The sequence below is a fragment of the Xyrauchen texanus genome, chromosome 8 (assembly GCF_025860055.1).
Source record: "Xyrauchen texanus isolate HMW12.3.18 chromosome 8, RBS_HiC_50CHRs, whole genome shotgun sequence".
Taxonomy (NCBI): domain Eukaryota; kingdom Metazoa; phylum Chordata; class Actinopteri; order Cypriniformes; family Catostomidae; genus Xyrauchen; species Xyrauchen texanus.
The window spans coordinates 30,878,012-30,898,208 of NC_068283.1; the positions used below are offsets into that span (position 1 = coordinate 30,878,012).

Consider the following 20,197-nt stretch of genomic DNA (forward strand, 5'->3'; position numbering starts at 1 on the left):
AAATGTTACCAGGAGACTTTCAGTATGCTATTGGGTTAAGACGTGTCCGTGAGCTGCTCTGTAAGTTGTCCTTTTTTTTTCATACTAAAAGGGAACAATTTATTTGTTTAACATTTTCTAATACCGCCTAATCCGGCAAGTTTCTTCTGAGTGGTCGTTCGAGTGTGTTTTACCTGTTATTATGCCAAAATCAAAGCATAATTCTCCTGCACTCAAGGAAAGGAGGCTGATAACTCAGGGAACGGAGGTTACGACAGTAACCATGAAATTCCCCTTCTGTCACTCACTCCACATTGTGTCAAATGAAGTGAAACAAGGGTCCCATTCAAAAATGCCACTCACTAGTCCATGTTACGTGAACTTCTGAGACAGGTGCAAGCAGGCTGCTGCGTGCTAGAGGCAACTGTGTCTGCTGCACATAACCCTCCCCAACGCCCCCAAAAGAGATGTCATATACAGACCTTAGGTTCCCGGCACCCCTGAGGGGGAACAGGTGCTACATGACTAGCATGGGAGCAAGCCCAGCAGCCGCTGGCTTTTCTCTCTCCATGTCTCTCGGATAGGGTGTGAAGCGGCTGGGACTATCTTAAAGCTATGAAATGCATAGGGGAAGGCAGTCTTTCCCGGTCCTATTCTTTCAGGGGGAAAAGACCCTGCAGAGGCCACATCCTTCCCAGGCTAGGGGGAGGTAACATGTGGCAAATACACCACGAGGGTTGTAAAGCCGTACGTGGGAGTGACGTGGTGGTAGGTCCTGCCAAATGTGGGGGGGGGGTCTACAAGCACGGCGAAAGGGGGGCAGTGGGACTACCCAAGGGAGACGCGGGTCCACCGACAGGGGAGTTGAAAATATAAAATAAAGCTCTGCGTGTGGTCCAAGTAGATACGCAAATCACGTACCAGACACAGCAACGTAAGAGCTGGGTCTGCCTCCTCCCAGGGACGCTTGCTTGCAGGTTCATGACCTGGTCCCTTAAGGGGGTCGTAGGAACCTTGGGCACGTAGCCCGGTCGCGGCCTCAGGATAACGTGAGTATGTGCCGGACCGAATTCCAGGCAGGTGTCACTGACAGAGAACGCTTGCAGGTCCCCAACCCTCTTGATAGAGGCTAACGCAATCAGGAGGGCCGTCTTCAGGGAGAGGACTTTGAGCTCATCTGAATCAAGTGGCTCGAAGGGGGGTCTCTGAAGGCCCGTGAGGACCACTGAGAGATCCCAGGAGGGGAACAGGCTTGTCCAGGGAGGGTTCAGTCTCTGGGCACCTCTAAGGAACCTGATAATCAAGTCGTGCTTACCCAAGGACTTGCCATCTACTGCGTCGTGGTGGGCTGCGATAGCAGCTACATACACCTTCAAGGTTGATGGGGATGGCCTCTCCTGCAGGAATGAAAGCACTGACCGAACTGCGCATATCTGCAGGTCTTCGGCTCGGGAAGAACATCAGTTCACAAACGAGTTGCCTGGTGGAGGGAGCTCTGGCTTGGTTGATCGTGTCTACGACTGCAGGTGGTAGATCACTCAGATCTTCCGCATCCCATCCAGGGGCCAGACGTGGAAGTTCCAGAGGTCACAAATTATGTTGATATATTGAAGCAACATCTCAAGACATCAGCCAGGAAGTTAAAACTTCAAAAACATTGATCCCAAGCATATCTCCAAAACTGTGGCAAAATGGCTTAAGGACAACAAAGTTAAGGGATTGGAGTGGTCATCACAAAGCTCTGACCTCAAGCCGATAGAAAGTTTGTGGGCAGAACTGAAAAGCGTGCATGAGCAAGGAGGCCTATAAACTCAGTTACACCAGTTCTGTCTTGAGGAATGGGCCAATATTCCAGCAACTTATTGTGAGAAGCTTGTGGAAGGCTACCCAAAAGTTAAACAATTTAAAGGCAATGCTACCAAATACTAACAATGTGTACGTAAACCTCTCACCCACTGGGAATATGATGAAAAAAATAAAAGTAGAAATAAATAATTCTCACTACTATTATTGTGACATTTCACATTCTTAAAATAAAGTAGTGATCCTTACTGACCTAAGACAGGGACTGTTTCAACGATTAAATGTCAGGCATTGTGAGTTTAAATGTACTTGGCTAAGATGTATGTAAATGTATGTAAACTGGATCTCCAGTCACCATACTAAAATCAAAGACATCGAGACCTCAGTGAACAGCATTGATGAAAGGACATTCTAGTGTGCAAATGTAAAGTGTTGTCATATACATTTGTACAAGTACAACTAGTGGAAACTATTTTACTTTCACTCAAGTACATTTTTGGATACTTTGACGTTTCATTGAGTACAATTTTGAAACAGTACCCACACTTCAACTTGTGAAAGTGTACTGTCTGTCTCAATACTTGTGTATGTGTTTGGGCAGGCAAAGTTAATATGAATGTCCAATGGGAGGAGGACTCAATGGAGACTGTGCCTGCAGTACCGGTGCGGATAGCCTTCATGTTGGTGGTCCACGGACGGGCCTCTCGTCAGGTGCAGCGGCTCTTCAAGGCCATATACCATACCTCTCATTTCTACTACATCCATGTGGATAAGGTACATCATCAACACACACAAATTTAAAAAGACATCAAGAAATTAATTATGCTGGGGGCCTGGGTAGCTCAGCGAATATTGACCACCCCTGGAGTCGAAGGTTTGAATCGAGGGCATGCTGATTGACTCCAGCCAGGTCTCCTAAGCAACCAAATTGGCCCGGTTGCTAGTTAGGGTAGAGTCACATGGGGTAACCTTCTCGTGGTTGACATTAATGTGTGGTTCTCGGTGAGTCACGTGGGGAGATGTGTGTGGATGCTGCAGAGAATAGCGTGAAGCCTCCACACACATCTCTGCAGCAACATGCACAACAAGCCACGTGATAAGATGAGCAAATTGGCAATCTCAGACGCGGAGGCAACTGAGATTCATCCTCCGCCACACAGATTGAGGTGAGTCACTACACCACCACAAGGACTTAGAGCGCATTGGGAATTGGGCATTCCAAATTGGGGTGAAAAGGGAAGAAAAAAAAGAAATTAATTACTAATTATGCTCCCTTAAATATGGGTCAGTGATGTGATGTTCATTTTTCTTTGTCTAAATCGATCAAATTATATTAAAATATATTTTTAAAAATGCAGTAATTTTTCTAGGACTTCAAGTAAAAATGTCATGTGGTGTAATGTCCAAAGAAGTAAAAAAAAGTATTATTAAAAGTGGAAATTCTATATATATATATATATATATATATATATATATATATATATATATATATATATATATATATATATCAGATACTTTGACATTTTTATGAAAAGGTGCATTTTGTTGAGGTCATGTGGACCTTAAAAAAAACCTCTTGATATTCTTGATTAAAAAGTCATGACATTTGTAAAAAATTAATTAATTAATAAATAAAGAAACATTTTCCTTGAAAAATGTGTCTGAAATTGTTTTTTAGATATTGAATAAGTTTTGTACATGTACATGTCTCATGTATTCAGTTTGCAAGGAAAGTGTCTTACATTATGCTTGATTGTTACACCACATTACATTTTTAAAGTCATTAAATCTTTTTTTCCCATTAATATGCTAAAAATGTATGAAATCAAATTAGACACACAGATTACATTTCTAAGAACTTAAACTAACATTTTTAAAGATTTCTTTAACCTTTTATCACCTCTGAAAGTGGACAGTAGAAGAGGAATAGTGGTATGGGATATGAGGAACAGTGGGGGGATGTGAAGTGTTGGAGGCTAGCCAGGAGGATGCTGGGTAAACAGTGGGCTCCAAACCCCTCCACTCATTTAGTAAGCTGCTTCAAAAGCCCGATGGAGGATTATTACAGAGCCATACTTCAGTGCCTTTCACACCATTTTCTCGCACAGCTTGGCAAGTGATATAGTGCAAACATGAAAGGCTGTTTGTTCACATACACACACACACACACACACACACACACACACACAACATTGTAACCCCCCATCCACCTTAATTACACGCATTCAAAAATAAACTTAATTAACCACTTTAATATATGTCAGGAATGAGTTGGGTGAATATGCTTTCTTTCTGTAATTTGAAAAGAACAGGATAAAGAGCTGCTTTTCAATCAGTAAATCGTCGTGGAGACAACATTTATGTCTCCATAAAGATGGCAAAGGAAAAGAGCGGAGTTAAAGGTGTGGTAAAGTAATGGCAGCTACACACTAGAGAAAGCTCAGACTGCTCAGGAATGTGTAAGTGCCATTTTAAGGGTGTGGAAAGAGTTGGATCCGTTTAAAATTAAGCATGAATACGGCAAGTTAGATTTACGAAAGCACAACTGTACCTGCCTCTGTGAAATTCTCACTAGTCAATGGATGCCTAACCTGAAATGTGTAATTTCTGTGCCACTAGAGTCACCAAACAGAAGAGTGCAAAAGTCTGTTTCTGGAAGTAAAAATCCAGTCCATTTTTTTGTTATTAAACTTGTAAATATTTAAAGATAGACCTACCGTGAGCACGGATGTTGTTAATCGATAGGATATACTTCGGTTGAAGTAAATAATCAGCATTATTTCAGTTTTTTTTATTATTCCATTTAACAGCTGAATTTTTGGTGAAGAACGACACTACACATATTCCTTAAGGTTAAACGATTCACCAGTCAGAGAATTGCAGCAAAAATCTTTGCAGCGACTGCCCACTCCCATGACACATTGTGAATATCTCCCTACACTCTCAAACTACTTATATATTTGCTTATCTGCAATTAACTTAACTTATGTTGTTTCTATAATTAAAATCGATGGTTTTTAATTTTTCAAGGGATTGGTTTTGGTTCATGGCTTAGAACACTTTTATGATGTATTCTATGAAATGTCTATGGAAAACATTAAATGGAAAAACACTTCAGAAACTAAGACCCTTGTGTGAAGGTGCCCTAAAACAGAAAACGCAGTGGGAACCAAGACACTTGATAAAGATACTTTGGAGAAGCGTTGTACTTCACACTTTTCCCTCCCAAGGTGCCCTCAGTGGATGGTCAAACATTGTTTATTTCATAATAAAGCTGGTCACATTTTACTGACTGATCCCAGATAAAGTTTTCAGGCTCCAAATTAACCAGGGCCTCTCTTTATTCACCCCACAGCGATCCAACTACCTGCACAGGCAGATGGTGGCTTTGGCTAACCAATACCCCAATGTCCAAGTCACATCGTGGCGTATGTCTACGATATGGGGTGGTGCCAGCCTACTCACCATGTACCTGCAGAGCATGAAGGACCTATTGGCCATGCGTGATTGGCCCTGGGACTTTTTCATCAACCTTAGTGCTGCTGATTATCCAATCAGGTGAGTGATCATTGGCTCCCTCTGCTCCACTTTTGATTGATTAGCCCTTTGGTGTAATTTGCATTGATTAGTTTGTCATTGCTTTCTCTCAGGAGTGATTCAAATGTATTGGTTGCCTGCAAGAACAATCGAGTTAACACCTGACTAGCATCTAGCCATGGGGTGCAGGGAGATTAGTTCCAAGCTGTCACAATATAGTTGAGCAGGGGATTATGGGTAATTGAGATCACCATTGCCTGTTTGATCGATGTCAACAAGTTTAACAGTTCATAGAACTGTTGAGGGATTACACTTAAGTGTCTTGTGAAGATTGTAGTGTTGTTTATGCAGAATTAACTCACTTTAATATTGATGAAAATTCACAACACCAAAACAAAACACTTAAGATTCCTTAAAGATATTGAAATCAGAGAGGCTGTGAAATCACATGGGAGCTCGTTGACTGTATTGAGGTACAACCCCAATTTCAGAAATGTTGGGACAGTATGCAAAATGCCAATAAAAACAAAAAGGAGTGATTTGTAAATATACTATGACTTGTATTCAAACAAAAACAAGTCAAGATACTTCATGTTTCACCTAATCAACAGCATTGCTTTTTGAAGACATGTTTTTTTTTCAAGGAGGTTACCCCATGTGACTCTACCCTCCCTAGCAACCGGGCGAATTTGGTTGCTTAGGAGACCTGGCTGGAGCACACCCTGGATTCGAACTCACCACTCCAGGGGTGGTAGTCAATACTGTGAAATAGGAGATATTAAACAGGAGAAGTTATCATGTTATAGTATATAAGGAGCCTCCAAAAAAGGCCTGGTCCTTCATAAGCAAAAACAGGTTGACACTTGCTAATTTGTCAAAAGATGCATCAGCAAATAATTCAGTGCTTTGAAACAATGTTTCCGAAAGACAAATGTAACTTTTTGGGGGGTATTTTACCCTCTACATTACAAATGTTGTTAAAAGTTTTCAGTCATGGAATCCGGTCAAATTTCGGTGCGTAAAGAGCAAGGCTGAAAACCACTTCTGAATGCGCCTGCCTTCTGATCCCTCAGATGTCACTGTCTTAAAAACCGTCCTGTGTCTATAATGGATATCATGACATGGGCTCAGGAATTCTTTAGTACATTTTTGTCAGTAACACCATTGAATGGTGCATCCACAGATGCAAGTTAAGGCTTTACAATGCAAAGCAGAAGCCCTACATCAACACTGTCCTGAAGCGCGGCCGACTTCTGTGGGCTCGATCTCATCCGAGATGGAAAGTGTAGAACAGTGGAGTCGTCTTATGCGGTCAGAATCCACATTTAAAATAATTTTTGGAAAAAACAGCTGTTGTGTTCAAGACAAAGATGAGAACGATCATCCAAGCTGTTATCAGCGTCAGGTCCAAAAGCCAGCATCTGTATGGGCCAGGGGTGTGTCAGGGCCCATGGCATGGGTAACTCGCACATCTGTGAGGGCACCGTTAATGCAGAAAGATATGTACACATTTTGGTGCAACATATACTGCCATCCAGATGCTGTATTTTCCAGGGACATTCCTGCATTTTCCATCAGGACAACAGCAAGTCACATACTGCCCAGATTACAAGTGCATGGCTGCGTAAGCAGAGTGTGGGTGCTAGATTGGCCTGCTTGTATTCCTGAGCTGTCTCCAATTGAGAATGTGTGGCACATTATGAAGTGCAGAATACGGCATACAATTGTACAGCTGAAGACCTGCATAATGGATGAAAGGGGGGAAATTTTGCTTGCTAAACTTAAAGCAATTTTCCTGGTTCAATACAAGTTTAGCTCAATCGACAGCATTTGTGGTATAATGATGATAACCACACAAATTAATTTAAACTCATCCATCTCCTTTAAAAAGTAATAATCAAGGTTATAGTGAGCCACTTACAATGGAAGTGAATGGGGTCAATATTTTGAGGGTTTAAAGGCAGAAATTTGAAGCTTGTAATTTTATAAAAGCACTTAAATTAATTCTTCTGTTAAAACTCATGTATGTTATTTGAGCTGTAAATCATATTTTTTACTGTCATTTTAGGGTTTTAGGGTTTGTTGACATTACATCCTTATGGCAACAAAGTTGTAGGTTATTGAGTTTATTAAGTGATTTTGTCACAATAAAATCATGTTAGCATGCATATTGTTTATGTCTTGTGGCTATACTTTTGAAACAGTGAGTATTTTAACATTCAGAAATGATCCTCCATTCACTTCAATTGTAAGTGCCTTACAGTGAGGCACCCAGATTTAAAATTTAGTCAAAACACATTTTTGTGATAATAAACATTACATCACAAATGCTGTCAATTGAGCTTAACTTGTATTGAACCTGGTATATTCCTTTAACAAACTTCAGTCTTCAGTGCCAAAATGCTTAAGAAGTGTTTTAGAAGCAGTGGTGATATTACACAGTGGTAAACACTTGAGTGTGTTTATGTGATTTGAGCAATTTTGTGTGTGCGTGTGTGTGTATATATACAGAATATATTCATATATGTATTCACAAGGTATACATTAACTAATGTGTTGTTGTAATGCTTTCATTATAGCACAGAGTGGACAGAATTTACAACTCTTATTTTTGTTTATATTAATATTTTGCATACTGTCCCAATTTTATTAGAAGTGATGTTGTCAATTTAAGATATTTTGAATATGAGAAATTAACTGGTTCATCCATTATTGAGGCAGAAGACGATGTATAGTTCCACGAAATAACATGAAAAATAAGTTCCATTTAAAATTGAATATTCACAGCATAAGCTTCATTTCAGTCACTTATATAAACATTTTTGGCAGACATTTGCCACTTACTTGCCTTATTGTGTCACCAGATCACTGTTTTGCTGAGTAATTAATTCTGAAAAAAATTTCAAAGAGGTACAAAAGCAATAAATAATTTCCATATAACATGTATTGGATCTGTTGAACACATGAAAGGCCAGATTTTTAAGAGAGATATGATGATAGATAAATACAAGATACAAATATTATATAACAAAAACAATTATAATATGATGATTGATGTGGGGGTGGGGGAAGGTTATTTTGCACTTTGAAAACTTTTTTATTGAAAACAGTAAAGTGCCCAGTGCTGTTATATGATATATCAGCACTCTTGGAACAACACTTGTCCAATCAGATTAGAGGACCAGAATTAACTGTTGTGTAATAAAAAAGTAATAACTTATTTTAAAAAATCACTACTACATTTATTGATAAATTATTTATGAGTATATTAATGATAATTTATTAATACATTAGCAAGAGTAAATTAAAAAGTATAAAAAGTAAGGTAGAATTTTTCTTTCTGTTATTTTTGTTTCCTTAGGCCACGCCCACACTAATACATTTCTGTAATCATTTTCCAAAGTATGTAGTACTAGTTTCCATGAAGGAAAATGGCATTCCAGTGTGGATGAGAGGTGTAAATGTTTCAAATTAAAATGTATTATTGTGGACATGGCCTTATCCCATTATTTTTATTTCTCTTAAATTCTTGGAATCTTTGCTAAGTAGTCTCTACACTTTTAAAAACTGCTTATAAACAGAAACGATCTGCTCAAGATATCCAGTTTCACATTTCTGTAATCCAATGTGTTATTTCTGTCTCTAAGCCGAGCTGTGTGTGCAGATTTGAATTATCATCATGATAAATGCCAATAGTGTGCATAACTCTAGAGTCTATAATGAGAGCAGGATGAGAGGTTGAGTAACCCCGCTACTCCCCTGGCTCCAATCAATATTTCAGCCATGTCGTTTTCTGCAGCCCTCACAAATCAGGGTGTTAGGGATCAATACGGGCATGTGATGATTTCTGGCCTGTCCCGCATTGCCGTTCAAGGTTAATCCTGCCTCTCTATCACTCCTGTCGTATGCCCCACCTCCAGACCGGAGAGGGAGGTTTGCTGTGAGCCAAAGCCCTTTTAAAGCGGAACATCAAAGAAAAATAAAATGATTCTTTTCATCTCCACTGCTGAGTCAGTTTCAGCTATAAGTAGCCTGTCAGTGTGTGTACAGTATGTGTGTGTGGAGGGGGATGCATTGACATAGCTATCATTTTTATCATACTGTGCAGAAACACCATTTCTCTAAAGCATAAGAACAAATCGGTCTATTAACGAGTGCGATCTGGCTCTTCTAGCTGGTGTGATGGATAGTTATTTCTCAGTCCACTATCATGGCAGAAACACTTTGCAGTGTGTGATGATCTCACAGACAGAAACTGTTATGAAACTAAACTCTCAAAAGATCTGTTAAAGACAACATTAAAAATGTATTTAGCTTAGGCCATGTCCACGCTAATACGTTTTCGTTTGAAAACACATTGATTTTTGCTATGTTTTGCCTTTCATCCACATGAGAATGGCGTTTTCCTCCCCTGAAAACAAAAGCGTTCGAAAAACGCCCTCTATTACTGCATACTGTCCACAACAATGATGTTAGGAAACTGAAAAGTGAGTTTTCAAACTTAAACTTATTAGTGTGGATTTAGCCATAGGTAATGTGAAGTTAAATGGAATATTCAGTGGGAAATAACAAATTGTAAGTAACGTTTATCCAGAGATTCTCCTATATATGAGGAGATAACAACCTCCATTGCTCTATTATTGGAGAAAGAGCATAACTTAGATCACACGAGTCTTCTAAGCCAATCACGTAATGGCCCTGACATCAATGAACCGTGTTTCGACAGAAAGTCACCGTTTGAAGATACCATGCAAATGAATGGGCAGAACAATAATCTGAAAGCTAATTGTCGCAAATTTGTCTGCGACTTCTCTTAAAAAAGAGCAATTTTTTGCACATGTGCACATAGTTTATTCCAAAAGGATTATTTAATGTAAAACGTGAGAAAGATTAGCTGACTAATCTAAAGATTAGATGAATTCATGTTCATTTTCCCTTCTCATTCAGCCTTGGTTATGTTAGCAAAATATTAAATGTTGTGTCAGAGGTGGAATATTATGGGGGGGGGGGGTCTTTAGAATAATGTGCATTGATTTATTTTGCGCAATAAGACCAAGAACATTTATTAAAGCTGAAGTCTAATTTTGCACCACTAATGTCGCCAAACAGAATTGCCAAAATAATACACTTCCCCCATATATAATTTTTTGGACAAACATATATCATTCCCTCCAAATAAAGTGCATTGGTTTATTACTATATAGAATCGCTGTGTCTTTCTATCTGTGTAGTTTTATTTAAAAGATCTCCTGATTGGACAGGAGTGTGGACAGACATTCAGGTAAAGGGGGAGGGACCAGATTGGAGTCCAAATTAGATTTAAATTTGGCCAGAGTGATACAGGGAGATAAAGAGAGATGAAAAACCTGGAATTATCTGGGATTTTATCAGGTAATTTGTGATTTCCAGGCCTAGAAAAGTCATTGAAATGAGTGAAATCTCAAAATGTTATGGGAATTTCTAATGAATATAGATTTTCATGCTATGCTCAGTTTGAAATAGTTTTTATGAGAGCAATTTCTATAATTATTTTATTAAACACCTTTTAAAAGCAGAATTCACAAATGACTGAAAAAGGTCTTGGAAATTCATTGATCAAAAATGTGTGGAAATACTGGAGATCTGATGGGTTATCATCTTGACAGTTTCTCTTGCTCTTACCACAAATGTGGTATTAAAGAGAAACAGAGTGTGAGACAGGAAGTGACAGTGAGAGAGTTGCAGAGTCAAAGCCACAGACAATGTTCAACCACAAGGCTGACTTCCAGTGTCGAGCCACAGTCTGTGTGCTGCTGGTTCACTTCAGTGACACTGAAGACTGCACTCAGCTTCATAGCAGTTGCTCCCATTACTGGCAAATTGCACATGACCATGCAGGTTAGAGGTCCTGTGGGGAAAGGCCTTAGTCTTGGTGCTTTCTCACAACTCTTTGTCCGTATGTTGTGACTGTGTTGTCAAGGGATGTGCGGTACCTGTGCCTGGTGGGTGCCTGTGACTTAGCCGCTTATTTTCCCCTCTAATTTCCTCTTGATGTCCATCCTTCTGCATGGATGCCTGTGAAAGGGGCCAACTAAATGCCTGCTCCTCTATAGGGGAGCCTGGACACCAGAGAGGCTCTGTTACACGCTGGCTTTGTCAGGGAGCAGCAGGCTCTTTTCATCCATTTATCTGCACCATCTTGCTCTTATTCTCTTGCCTTGTTTGTAAGTCAGTGCAGCTGTTTTGTGGCCTTTTCATGAAGGGAGGAAAAACAATAAGTCTGCGCTCTGTTGTTATCCTCTTCCCATGTGGCCACAAGGGTTCTATGATGACCTCTTCTGGAATGGAGCAGCTCTGCAGATTGATAATCTGAATTGCTGAACAATCTGAATTCGGAATGGCATAGTACCATACTACTCTTGCTGTTTCTGTAGTATATAGCAGAAATATCAAGAGTAGTATGGTATTATGCTATTCTGAACATAGCATCTGACAGTGTTTGGAATGGAATAGCGTACTGCTTTTTGCATACTGCTGCAGCATATACTGTTTTTAAGCTGCTTTTTTAAAAGAAAATATGTGAAAAAGTATGCAGTATGCAACAATGAGCATTTCATACTGTAGTATGCTTCATTGTTGTCACGTGACTGTTTGGAATAGAATAGTGTTCTGCTTAATGCATACTGCACTGTGTTAATACTGTGATATATCCACTTTTTTTAAATAGTATGTGAAACTATATGAATTATAGTATGAACATTTCATACTATAGCATGCTACATTGTTGTCACATGATTGTGCCAAATGTAATTGTGCATACTGCACTTTATATACTGTATTTAAGCTATTTTTAAATAAAAACGTGAAGCACTATGCAGCATGTAACAGTATGCATTTCAAACTTTAGGATAATACATTGTTGACACATGACTGTTTGGAATGAAATGGCCTACAGTATTAACTGTATTTAAGCTACTTTTTAAAAAAAATTGTATGTGAAACAGTATGCAGTATGCATCAATGAGCATTCAGAACTGTAGTATGCTACATTTTCACATGTTGTTTGGAATTAAAAAGTGCAACGCTAACGGTATACTGCACAGTATATAAATAGTGTGTGAAACTGGATGCAGTATGCTACAATGAGCATTTTCAACTGCAGTATGCTACATTGTTGTCACATGTCTGTTAGGAATGGAATAATGTTCTGCTTCCTGGATACTGCACTGTATAGACTATATTTATGCAACTTAAAAATATATAGTATGTGAAACAGTATCAGTATTGCAGTATGCTACAATCAGCATTTTCAACTGCAGTATGCTACGTTGTTGTCACATGACTGTTCGGAATGGAAAGTGTAATGCTAACTGCATTTGTATCATTATTGTATATACTGTATTTAAAGGGATAGTTCACCCAAACATGCCATACCAGATGTGTATGAAATTCTTCAGCTGAACACAAATAAAGATTTTTAGAAGAATATCTCAGCTCTGTAGGTCCATACAATGCAAGTGAATGGGTGCCACATTTTTGACGCTGCAAAAGCACATAAAGGCATCATAAAGTAACCCATATGACTCCAGTGTTTTTATCTTTATCTTCTGAAGATATATGATAGGTATGGGTGAGAAACAGATAAATATTTAAGTCCCTGTAGGGGGCAATATGCATGAAGAATGTGAATCACCAAAAACACAAGAAGAAAGAAAGTTTACAGTGGAGATTGACTGAAGATTGCTTCTGAAGTCATTTATTTAACCACTGGAGGTTTATGGATTACTTTTATGATGACTTATGTGATTTTTGGAGCTTCACAATTTTGGCACCTATTCACTTGCATTGTAGGACCTACAGAGCTGAGATATTCTACTAAAAATATAAATTTGTGTTCTGCTGATGAAAGTAAGTCATACACATCTGGGATGACATGTGAGTAAGTAAATGATGAGAGAATTTTCATTTTGGGTGAACTATTCCTTTAAGCTCCTTTCTAAAAAATGAGTATTATATTGTGGCATACATTATTCCTTGCAGTACTATGCACTGCAGAAATAGTTTGAATAGTATGGTACCATGTCATTTGGAGCACACCCTCTGGCTTTTTTCTTCTGCTGTCTCCCACGCTGACTGATGCTCATTATTATTGCACAGTTTTGACTGCAATGCACTAGTCAGATTTCAAATCAAATCTCGCTGGTTGCTCAGTTACAGAATACACCACAGCTAATAGCCTGAGGCCAGGATTTCACCAGCGCAGAGAGTGATGAGCAGCTCTACATGTACTGAACAGTGGAGCAGGGTTTAGTTTCAAATGCCATGCAGGGTTTCCCCTACTGATCTTTGGCAGACTACCGGAAGCTTCAGGAAGGCACTGCAGGTCAGAGTACACTGACATTTGTGTGCGTTGATAATTTTCACACAGCAGTCAAACGTTAATGTGGTCTTATAACACACTGTGAGTGATGTCACACAATCTCAGTCACCAGTGACTTTCAATGGATTTGGAACAACATGAAGGTGTATAAATGATGACTGATGACAGAATTTTCATTTTTGAGTGAACTATCCCTTTGAAGCCAATAGTGAATTAGGGTAAGGGTAATTTGAAACGTTTGTAAGGGAGATGGAGTAGGTGTGTGATTGACGTGCACAGCTGTAGATATGGAGACAACATCATGAAAGTGATGATGGGGTGACGAAGCGGTTACTATGGAGATAAAAATCGGATGCAAACAGCAACAAATTAAACTCACTGTCATATTACCATTTGGTAGTAAAAAGCTTCTTTTTTTTGCATTCGGTCTCAGAATTGTCCCAATTTCCTGTCGTGTTTCCACATTTTTTAGCAGTATAAATCTAACAAATTTTTTAATATTTGTATTTTTTTAATTGTTTAGTGTAAAAAAAAAAAATTCTTCATTTGGAAAGTTGTGGAAACGTAATGGAGCCATTTTTCTTTTGATGTTGGAGCAAATGGGTAAGCAAAAATTATATTTACCATGGTTTTCCATACACCCCCATCCTAATTTACCCTGCAATCTTTTTACAATCCAGAAATGTGAAAGGGGCCCATTAGCATTGCTAAAGTAATTTAAATAAAAATAATTAATGTTTTTTTATCAACGTTTTTTCTCCCAATTTGGAATGCCCAATTCCCACTACTTGTGGCGCAGTTACTCGCTTCAATCCGGGTGGTGGAGGACAAAACTCAGTTGCCTCTGCTTCTGAGACCGTCAATCCGCGCATCTTATCACGTGGAAATTCCGCATGTGAAGGCTCATGCTACTCTCTACGATCAACTCACAACTTACTATGCGCCCCATTGAGAGTGAGAACCCCTAACCGCGATCATGACGAGGTTACCCATGTGACTGTTTGCGTAGGAGACCTGGCTGGAGTCACTCAGCACGCCCTGGATTCAAACTCGGAACTCCAGGGGTGATAGTCGTCGTCAATACTCACTGAGTTACCCAGGCCCCAAAAATTATGAATGTTAAACGTTGAAACCTTACAGTGACCGATACATGAAAGCACTCTTATTTATTGGGTTGGTGTGTGGTTAAGCTGAAAAGTTGTGCTGGGGACACTTAAATAACATATAGACTTTAACATCCAAATACATCTAGCGCATGTTTGCAGACCAACATTTAAATGTGAAATACCTTTTGGAGGTTTATTGAACGTCTTGACCAGCTTGATGTAGTAACATTGGATCCAATTGCATGAGTTTGGGGCAGGACTACTTATTTTGTCCAACTAATAGGAGACGGGATGAGAGTTCAGGAAATGGTGATGCTAGTTGGTAAGAAATTACTTCACCTTTAAAAAAATAAGGTAGACATGACACAAGAATGCATCCTTGGTTAATGGCCCCATACCTGAAAGTGAGTACACCTTTTATCATCAGGATGAAGTTCTGTTGAAGCCTTCATCGAAAAAGACAATGTGAATTGGGGAAATGACTACAAACGTTCAGGCAATGCATTGAGACAGCCGGTGAAACAGGGCAGCTGGCTTTATGGGCTAAATCTGGCACTCTATATGAGTGTGGTTTCTCCCAGAATTCCCTATATCCACTCATTCACACAGTGACTTATTAGCCTGATTAGCAGACTCTGTTACTCTTTCTCTCTCTTTCACTCATTTTCTGTCTTCCCTTCCAACACTCTTTAATTCTCTCCTCAGGACCAATGATCAGCTGGTGGCCTTCCTGTCCAAATACAAAGAAATGAATTTCATCAAGTCTCACGGGAGAGACAATGCTCGGTGAGTGCTGACGTGCGACCTTACTAATAATGTGTGGTGTCCAAGACACTACAACACATGGTGGTCAGACAAAACAGAAATTTGACATTTCCTTAGGGCTGGGTTATATTGATATATTTTTTTCAGCCTCTTGACGATATGCAATATACTGTGACTTGAAATGTGGTGGGGGTTTTTCAATCAGAGAACTCATAATTTCAACCAAACAGCCATTGTTGTTTAAAAAATGTTTTAAGCAAGATGTAAAATAAAGTAAAAATCATGACATGTATTTCATATTGTTTTTCACTAAATTAACTCAATGAAGAATGATAGTGGATCATTTTAATTTACAGCTGAAATCAGAAGTTTACATACACTTAGGTTGAAGTCATTAAAACGAATTTTTTAACCACTCCACAGATTTAATATTTGCAAACTATAGTTTTGGAAAGTCGTTTAGGACATCTACTTTGTGCATGACACAAGTAATATTTCTAACAATTGTTTACAGACAGATTGTTTCACTTTTAGTTGACTATATCACAATTCCAGTGGGTCAGTTAACTGTGCCCATAAGCAGCTTGGAAAATTATGTCAAGCCTTTAGACAATTAGCCAATTAGCTTCTGATAGGAGGTTTACTGAATTGGTGGTGTACCTGTGGATGTATTTTAAGGCTTACCTTCAAACTCAGTGCCTCTGCTTGAAATCATGTGGAAATCAAAAGAAATCAGCCAAAACCACAGAAAAATAATTCTGGATCTCTTGTGGGGGTCTGGTGCATACTTGGGAACAATTTCCAAATGCCTGAATGTACCACGTTCATCTGTACAAACAATAGTACACAAGTATAAACACCATGGGACCGCGCAGCCATCATACAGCTCAGGAAGGAGATAAACGTAGTTTGGTGCGAAAAGTGCAAATCAATCCCAGAACAACAACAAAGGACTGTGTGTAGATGCTGGAGGAAACAAGTAGACAAGTATCTATATCCACAGTAATACGAGTCCTATTTCAACATAACCTGAAAGGCTGCTTATCAAGGAAGACGCCACTGCTCCAAAACCACCATAAAAAACACACTACAGTCTGTAAGTGTACATGGGGACAAAGATCTTACTTTTTGGAGAAATACCCTCTTGTCTGATACAAATTTTTTTAAACTGTTTGGCCATAATGACAATCGTTATGTTTGGAGTATAAAGGGTGAGGCTTGCAAGCCAAAGAACACCATCCCAACTGTGAAGCATGGGTGTGGCAGCATCATGTTGTGGCAGTGCTTTGCTGCAGGAGGGACTGGTGCACTTCACAAAATAGATGGCATCATGAGGAAGGAAAATGATGTGGCTATATTGAAGCAACATCTCAAGAACTCAGCCAGGAAGTTAAAGCTCGGTCGCAAATGGGTCTTCCAAATGGACAATGACCATAAGCATACCTACAAGATCTTGTAGTGGCCATCACGAATCAGATTCACAATTTGTGGGCAGAACTGAAAAGGTGTGTGTGAGCAAGGAGGCCTAAAAACCTGACTCAGTTACACCAGTTCTGTCTGGAGGAATGGGCCAAAATTACAGCAACTTATTGTGAGAAGCTTGTGGAAGGCTACCAAAAATGTTTGACCAAGTTAAACAATTTAAAGGCAATCCAACCAAATACTAACAATGCGTATGTAAACTTCTGATCCACTGGGAATGTGATGATAGAAATAAAAGCTGAAATTAATAATTAGCCCTACTATTATTCTGGCAAATAAAGAATAAAGAAGTGATCCTATTTGAACTAAGACAGGGAATGCTTTCTATGATTAAATCTCAGGAATGGTGAAAGCAGGTTCCTGTAAACTTCTGACTTCAACTATATATGCACCAATATAACAATAAATAACAAGGTGCAACAGTATTCACCTACAGTACATATTTTTGGTAACACAATAAGGTTGTATTTGTTAACATTAGTTAATGCATCAGATAACATGAACGAACAATGAACTACACTTTTACATCATTAAATAATCTTTTTTATATATATATTAATTTCAACATACTGTACAACTTTTATTATTAAAATGTATTCGTGTATGTAACCATTAGTTAATGCATTATGAACTAACATGAACAATGAACACAAGTATTGTAGGAATGATTTATTAGCATTAACCAAGAAAATAATATGTGAAAAGCATTGTTCATTGTTAGTTCATATATCTAATGCATTAATGTTAACAAATAAAACCTTATTGTAAAGTGTTGCCATATTTTTTTTACTTAAAAATGCAAATAAAAGTGGCGTGCTGAGACATCTGTGAACATGTTTGAGTAATTATGCAAACTAATGGTTTTTGATCGATACATTGAAACGTTTGAACTGATTCACCAAAATTAATCAAACACACCAATTCTAATGCTGTTTCTGCTACCTAAGTTAATGTCAGAGGTGCGATTTGAAACATTTCAGTCTTAAATCAAACTAGTCGTATGACACACTCTTTAGGAAACTTAAGGGCAAAATAAAAAGCACAGTAAAATCATTATGATTTTTACAACATTTAAAGGTGCATTCAGTCATCATTAAAAAGGTTTTCTCCTAAGGAAATCAATTACAAATTCGAAACATTTGAGTATAAACATGATGACTTGTGCAAAAACCTTATATAAACTGTTTAAATTCACATGGAGAGGGTACCCTCATCAGGGCTACCATGTGTGGATCACATGACCAGCGGAATACTTCTCGCAACCACCCTGTTATTGCACTTTTTTATTAATGCATTAAATAACATGACTGACTGTGAATACTGAATTTCTACAATGGCATCGGTAACTGAAAACTATTGCGTTTAAATGATGCTGCATCCAGGCCGCTAGGTGTTGGTGTAAGTCCAAACGACATAAACAAATACTTAGTTCACCTTTAATATTGCCAGCAAAATAATTGTGATAGATATGTTCTACATATCGCCCAAACTTAAATTGACATTGTTAAATATCGCCAACAGCTTCATCAGAAAACAGGGTTTGGACCGTCTTTTCTTTGAGTGTGACACCCATATGTGGCGACTCGGAGACAGAAAAATTCCAGAAGGCATTTCCGTGGATGGAGGCTCTGACTGGTTTCTGCTCAATCGAATGTTCGTGGAGTACGTCATCAACTCTCAAGACGATCTGGTGACCAGCATGAAGCGTTTCTACTCATACACCCTCTTACCTGCAGAGGTGAGACACCAAAACACAATATCAAAAAGATTATGCTACATTAATCACTCAGTAGTCATTTCATTAATATTTGTTACTTATTTACCAAGTTTACGATGATAAATTGAGTACATTTTCAGAAAGCTAGATGAATTTGCATAGTTTTATTTGCTCATTTAAAATGACTGTTCATGTGTTTTTTTGCTATGGTGTGGCAAAATTGGTGTCTTCTGTCTAGGTCCTATTTATTCACAGCTGATAAATTAGATATTGTGGCTTGAGAAGGCAGTTGGTCCTTTTTTTACCGATGTAGACATTTAACACTGTAAACCTCTTGGCAGGGCCATTCTGTTAGACATCCATCTTCATTTTATCAGATGTCATTATTCTGTTTCAACCTCTTAGTCATCTATTTTCTTCTTTTTCTCTTCTCCTCTGCCTCTCCCTCCCTATTTATCATCCTCCTCCCCGATTCTGACCCTTTTTGTCTCCAGTCATTCTTCCACACAGTGTTGGAGAACAGTCCACATTGTGAGAGCATGGTGGACAACAACCTCCGTATCACTAACTGGAATCGAAAATTGGGCTGCAAGTGTCAGTACAAGCACATCGTAGACTGGTGCGGCTGCTCGCCCAATGACTTCAAGCCCTCCGACCTGCCTCGTTTCCAGGTGAGCATCTCCCAAAGCCCTCTCCCCATTCCATAGTGCTCTTGACTCTCTTAGTGTTCAATTCACCCTTTACATCTCAAATTAATGTGTGTTTTGAGTGATCAGAAAGCAACTGACAACATTCAAAGGCTGTTGTAAATGCACCCAGGATGGCTTGTGATTGGATCACTGAAATCACATTCGCAGTTGGTTCAGTTCTGACCTCCGTCAAAGAAGCTGTAAATGCTAACATGTTTTTGTTATCTATATCCAACTAGGCAAGAAATATGTAGGATGTAGGCCCAGACGGAATCTGTGCACAAATCTCTACACATTCCCCACCTATTACATGCTTGTTTATTAAATAGTTTGTCTAATTTGATGATACTTTCAGTTACCAATAAGTTTGTAGTGCTCTCACCTCTGTTTAACAAATGTCCCCATATTTAAATCCATTCCGCAGACTTCCGGCAATTTTCAGCGCTGAAAAATCTGCAGATTCCGCCTGTAGTTCCATTTTGAGCAGGAAGTGCAGTCTCTATTGAATCACACTAGAGACACTATTTACATGGTGTAAACTCAATCCAGCTAAAGAACATCCAGATACTATTCGGATACAGATAAAGCGAACCTGACTGTATCGGTGCGGTCAACATTAAGCGGAACAGTTCAATGAACCCGATCATTAGTTAAACTCTTTTAAAGCTTTTTCAGTGACAGCACTGACCTCAAGTCTGAAAGAGACATATGGCATGTATTGGTTAGTCTGTATAAGCACATTAGGCCTTTAATTTACCTT

At 38.9% G+C, this 20,197-nt stretch overlaps 1 protein-coding gene across 1 annotated transcript in view; it reads left to right on the forward strand.

Annotated features, from left to right (window-relative positions):
* The window catches only part of xylt1 (xylosyltransferase I), a 96,753-nt gene that overhangs the window by 49,216 nt on the left and 27,340 nt on the right, over positions 1–20,197 (forward strand). The window contains exons 3-7 of the mRNA XM_052133137.1: positions 2,384–2,556; positions 5,138–5,340; positions 15,490–15,570; positions 18,553–18,769; positions 19,243–19,419. Of these exons, the coding sequence (XP_051989097.1) occupies positions 2,384–2,556; positions 5,138–5,340; positions 15,490–15,570; positions 18,553–18,769; positions 19,243–19,419 (851 nt within the window). The remainder of the gene's footprint in view (positions 1–2,383; positions 2,557–5,137; positions 5,341–15,489; positions 15,571–18,552; positions 18,770–19,242; positions 19,420–20,197) is intronic.